Source organism: Pleurodeles waltl, chromosome 3_1 (genome assembly GCF_031143425.1).
Source record: "Pleurodeles waltl isolate 20211129_DDA chromosome 3_1, aPleWal1.hap1.20221129, whole genome shotgun sequence".
Taxonomy (NCBI): Eukaryota; Metazoa; Chordata; class Amphibia; order Caudata; family Salamandridae; genus Pleurodeles; species Pleurodeles waltl.
The window spans coordinates 1,706,652,619-1,706,658,618 of record NC_090440.1 but is presented as its reverse complement, the minus strand read 5'-3'; the positions used below and the strand labels follow the sequence as shown (position 1 = coordinate 1,706,658,618).

General features: G+C 45.3%; 1 protein-coding gene across 1 annotated transcript in view; it reads right to left on the bottom strand.

Annotated features, from left to right (window-relative positions):
• Positions 1-338: 338 nt before the first annotated feature.
• ACKR3 (atypical chemokine receptor 3) overlaps positions 339-6,000 on the bottom strand; it is a 34,791-nt gene continuing 29,129 nt past the window's right edge. The window contains exon 2 of the mRNA XM_069225561.1: positions 339-2,335. Within this exon, the coding sequence (XP_069081662.1) occupies positions 1,208-2,308 (1,101 nt within the window). The 5' untranslated portion in view covers positions 2,309-2,335 and the 3' untranslated portion in view covers positions 339-1,207. The remainder of the gene's footprint in view (positions 2,336-6,000) is intronic.

The following is a 6,000-nucleotide window of genomic DNA, read 5'->3' as shown; positions in this document are numbered from 1 at the left end:
GACATAATGCGCCACTTTTCATAAATATGCCCCAAAGAGACGAATATTCTACTCCCAGTTCTCTTGCGTAATTAATTACAGTGTGTGACCTTTGGACTATCACATTTTCCTTTAAGCATCAACTGCCATATCAACAAGCAATGTAAGTGCTTTTCAATAGGCTAAATGCTAGTGTTATCTACTACATAATGAACATGATATTTGCTTTTTCCACTACTATGTCTGTCCCAGAACCACTGATCCTGCAAAAGGAGAGTCACTATAGAATCGCACACCTAAGTTTCAGGATTACAAAAAATACTTAAACAGCATTCACAAATAAACACACAGTAACTCTGTTTTAAAATATATACATATGTATTTATATAGATATAGATATTTACGAACAATAATAATGGTCCTGGCAATTCACACATAAGAATTGCCAGTCAGTTTGCACGGTTCGGCTCCAGCCCTTTGGAGATCCTTCAACCAGAAAATATTCAAAAATGTACATCTAAAGTAAATAAAGTATTGCTTTTAAATACATTTTGGTATATAAAATAGACAGTAGAATCAAAAAATATATTCTAATTTACAAAAGCGGATACCTTCCTCCGGCGACTCAACGCCTGGTTGAGCCAGTTCATACTTTTGTGTGGAAGGAAGGGTGTGGAGAAAGGGGAAAGTTTATAGAGGTAACCCCTCAAACTGCTCTGTTGACACAAATAAACACGGGAATTGTCCCCTACTTGTAACTTGCTTTGATTTGATCATTGTTTTTTCTTTGCAGCTTAAGTGACCATTTAGAATGGCTGACATCAATGCCAGCTGGAAGATGCAACCGGTGGTATTAATAACACAAACAAAAAGTGCTCTGAACTAGCTATATTTCATGAGAAGTACAGGTGAGCTCCCTTGGCCAGTGATTCCCCACTGTGTAACCAAAGCTTCCTAGAATGAAGTAGTGCCCTCTTCGTGGTGCCCGCTATAGCAATGTCGGTGGTATAAACACAGCTTTACTCATGGTGGCGCCAATGGATTTTGTACTGCTCGCAGCAAGACTATTTTGATACCATCAAGAGGCCCATCAATGATGGGTTTCTGGTTATCTTCTGAATAGAAAAACGAAAAGGGAGCCTCTGAAAGTCTGACTCCACTTCCTCTCTTGCTGCTATGATCCTTAGAAGGCTCCAGAGAGAAGTCTTGCTCAAGCTAGAATGAGGCATCATTTGGCATTTTGATCCACAGCAATGTACTCTGCCTCTGAGACTCTGGTTGCGTCAATGAGTTTGGTGAGGCCAGTTTTGGTCGAGTACTTGAAGATGAAGGCTTTCATGAGCTCGTACCTGTAGTTCCTGTTGATGAAACTGTAGAGGATGGGGTTCAGGCAGCAATGAAGAAGGGAAAAGCACTGGGTGATGTGGAGGGCAGCGTAGAGGAAGTTCTCCATCTGGCAGCTGAAAGGAATGTACATAAGAACGGAGAAAACATCGAGGAGGACGACTCCATGGTAGGGGAGCCAGCAGATCAGGAAGACGATGACATAGGAGATAATTATTTTGCCACTGCTGCTCCTTTCCTGGTCACTAGATGCAGCAATTCTTTTGGCTAGAAGAAAGTAGAAGACTGCTATGATGGGGAATGGAATAATGAACCCCAGTGTGACGGAGGTAAGTTCCATGCCAACTAGCCACTCCTTGAAGTTTTCTTCTGGGTACAAAGGGCGGCAGAAGGTTTCATTGCTCAAAGTTGAAGTCACCGTTTTCAGAAAGTAGGTGTCTGGGAGAGACACAGTGAAGGCGAGAAGCCAGACAAAGATGCAGACCAGCCGGCGGATAATCTTCCTCTTGCGATTGCTGGCGGCACTGAAGAAGATGATGGAGAAATAGCGGTCCACGCTCATGCATGTGAGGAAGAAAATGCTGCCAAATAGATTAATAGAGAAGAGAAGGTGAGCGATCTTGCAGGTAAGCTCACCCATCGGCCACTGGTTGTGCTGGACCAGCGACACCACCCAGACAGGGATGGTGAGCACAACACACAAGTCAGCGATGGCTAGGTTGAACACATACAGGTGGGTTTCATAACCAGTGTGCTTGGCTTGGATGTTCAGCCAGACCACTACTGAGTTGGCCACAAGTCCAATGACAAAAATGAAGATGTAAACAATGGCAAGTGCATACAGCAAGGCACTCTTGTTAAGGGTGCTGGGGCATGAGACCGACTCCAAAGTTACACATTCCCCATTGGAACATGTTAAGTTGATCTCAGTCAAGTTTGCACTTTCCAGGTAATCCAGGATGGACGTGAAATCGATGGCACTCATGGTTGGTCACCTCGTTCTCACACAAACCTAGAACGAAGGGAGATAATAATCATAATTAGATAGATAGACTTAGCATCACCTTCCAAACCGAAAAAAGTAGAGAACTGTGCAACACATCCCTATAATACATTAAAACATAAACTAAAATTCGACTGTATACCCTTGGCTAATGAAGTTGGCAGCAAACTCGATTCTGAGAATTGCAATCTTCTCTGTTAATACTATGCCACGAATCTACTTTTTGAAATAATATTTTTATCTGTGACCAATTTAATTTAAGCGTAATACAGTTTCAGTGCGGGGGTGAAAAGCGTGCGCAGATATATTCAGTTGTATTCAGTAAAGTTTTAATAGAGGGCGATAATTAAGTTGTCACTTTGGAAGAGACTCACTTTTACGTTAATACGAAAACACAAGAGGGCTTATTTTCGATTCCATCTTTATTATTCTGACAACTGTTGTGATTAACCATGCAGAAACTAAAGTCATTAATCACGTTAAATTTCGGAACTCATGTGTTGATTTAATTCACCCGGTGACGTTTCGAGGTCGAACATGAGGTCAATGTCCTTATAGTCAAAACTTGGCAGAGAAACGCTTACTGTACTTTGAATTCAATATGCATTAATTCCCCTAGCATTAATACTAAAGGAAAACCGGCTCTCCAATCCTCAAAAAGGCCCAAGATTCAGCATAACGATGGCCGGAAGCAAGTGAATTAATTGTCCCCAGAGCGGTTTCATCAAACGCTGGGCCTCCTCTTCTAGCTCGAGGTAGGCTGGCTGCCAACCTGCCCGCGTGCTGGAAGAGCAGTGGTTGTTCGAGGCTGGAGTGCGCGCCCGGGAGCACGGGCAGTGGACGAGTCCCCGCGAGCAGCAGACGCTTGTCAGGAAGCTTTGTACCGTCAAGCGCTGTTGGGGAAGGCACAACACAACTGGCGCTGCACGTGCCTCGGTTTGATGTGTTGACTTATCAGGGGACGTTTGTTTTGCGACAAAAATGCGCTACTTAAATTAGGTTCCAGCGTGAACATTTCAGGTGTTATTTCTGCGGTCTCAAAGTGAAGAGGTGAGTGGTGCACATTTGAAATGTGTGGGGGGGGGGGGGCTGTCGGAGGTCTCCCAGGATTTGATTCCATTAAGTTTGATAGATTTCTGTTGATACCCACATAACTAGTGGCACACCTCTGGGAGTGGGGAGTTAAAGCGAGTCTGTGAGTATGGGTATCAGAGTGGTGATGTGTGGTCTAGTGCAGTGGTTCCCAACCTGTGGCTGCTTAAAAAAATATATATATATATTAATAGATTAGGTCCCCAACATTCAGTAATGGCTCAGTGGGGGGGTCCCCGGATTCCAATAATGATAAAGTGGGGGTCCACAGAAGTCAAAAGGTTGGGAACCACTGGTCTAGTGAGCATGCGGATGCATCAGTCACCGCTCCTCAGACCGCATCCCCCACCCTGCCCGACGCCCTGCCTCCTCAGTAACACAGGAGTTCTTTATAAACCCAGCCGTGCCCAGTATCACACATCAGGCGTAATTCTAATGTATTTCAGTGTGGTGGTCCACATCACTCCACTGAAATGGAAAATCACGCATTAAAGCACCTCCAGCTGTTAAAGTAGTGCCATATAATGCATAGATCAACTGAGCAATGCTGAGTTGAGTGCACTGTGTGCTGCTGTGCTTAATTTGTAAATACAAAGTGCCGGTGCTCAAAGCCCTTCTCTTACACACGCGGCTGCTGCAATGAAATGTGCGAACACGCAATACTGAGACAGCTTAATCCCGAAGCCATCTCGGTCCTCTTTAATCCATTTAAAACCACTCCCTACCCCTGCAGCTCTCTGCTTTCTCTCATTATGACGCTTTTTCGATTTTCTCTTCTTCCGTCTATCCCAAACGTGTCTTTTGCTTGCTGCAAATGCTTGAGGCAGAAGACTAAGCACCGGCCCTCAAAAATAAGTGCCGGTGCTCAGCACCGGAAACAACAAGCACAAATTAAGCACTGGTGCGGTGCCCGTTCCCAGCACACTAAGGACAAGGGGCTGACTATAGGTGCGCTTGCAGCAGCAGTGGAATACTCTGTTACAATGTTTCTAAAACTTAGTTACTAGTGAAAAGAGACACAACCATCCCCCGGAGCCGGAGCCAGAGTCAGTGAGCGTCCAATCATGGCCAGAGAGTGTCTGCGCTTGAGGCATAACTATTGGCTGTGGTTCGTGTGGCAGCACCGCATTCATTGCAAGAAGTTAGAGCTACTGATGTAGAGACTGAATGATCCTCCTCCTTCGACTGGACCCCTTGCTTGCCGTGGCAGCCCATGGTGGCGGTGGCGGTCCAGATATTCAATTATCCCGCAACCCTGTGCCGGCCCGTGGCTGACACTGTTTGTGCTGGGCGGCCACAGCTGATGTAGTGGCCCCAGCCACCCGCGGCCTGAGTTGACAGCTGCTTTAACACCGCCAGGGCCAGCCGGGGGCCCCAAGACAATGGAATCTCACTCAATCTGTGCCGATTCCAGCCATTGCCCCTTCACGGGACACAACGTCTCCACTCCCAACTCTGCAGCGGCTCAGACTAGTCACTAACTGGCAGGCCGCATCAATCATCATGATGCACATGATCAACGCAATGGACCCAGCCCACCAGGCCTCTGCGCCGCAGCCCAGGCACTCACAGACTGGTGCCTGCCAAGATCATCCAAGGCAGTCACTAAAGAGTCTTCTAGTCTTTGATTTGATTGATATCATGATGAGTAAGTGACTCAGAGCTGCTACACAGTGTTTCCATTCCTGTTAAACATTTTGTATGAACATGTAAAGAACACTTGTGACTGGCCGTGTGCACTGATGGTAGGTGACAAACTAAGAGCCTCACATGCTGTGCTCAGTGCCTGTCAAAGTACATTGTTTATTTTGTAATACAAATGGCAAATCTCTTCCATCCATTAAGATATCTTTTGTATTTTGCGTGTGTGCCTGCATATGTGCACAAAACTTCAATAAAGTACTGCTTGTGAAAGACTTCTTTAATATCATGGTTACAGGTTTGTTTAACAGTATGATCAGGTTACAAGGGCACTCGGCTAGTTAGTACCCTTCTATTTCTGGTGTTTTGCAGCAGTTTTAAGATGATCTTCGAGTTTCTCGTTAGTCAAATGGGTGAAATACCTGATATTTGTATGCGTTTTCATTGCTTGATACGTGCTCGCGAGAAAGTGTCACTCTTGGTTATTAAAATGTCACTCATAATTACATTGAGATTATGAAAATGTCACACACAGCAATCCGAGGCCTTGGCAGCTATGTAAACACCGGACATAAAAAATGGCCCTAATAATATTCAGCAGCCTCTGATTAGCAGGAGGTGAACCAGACAAACATTCGTTTTATTAAGAATTGTAGGTTTCCAAGGCTGGGGGAACATTACATTTACATGTTTGTTCCAAAGCATTATCTGCCCTCCCTCCCTGCCCACCCCATACAGACACACACACTCCTCCCGCCTACACTACCCTCTCTCCAAACATAATTCCTGCGAAAATTAAGATTCCATCCTCTGGGCTACTTCTGACCCCGGTTTACATAGATAGCTAGTGATTTGGCAGGGGAACCTCGGATGAAAGAAGCCCCTAGCCTGTTGGCACAGCAGAGAGAAACTCCATCCATTTCTCCTTTGCCAACCCGAGC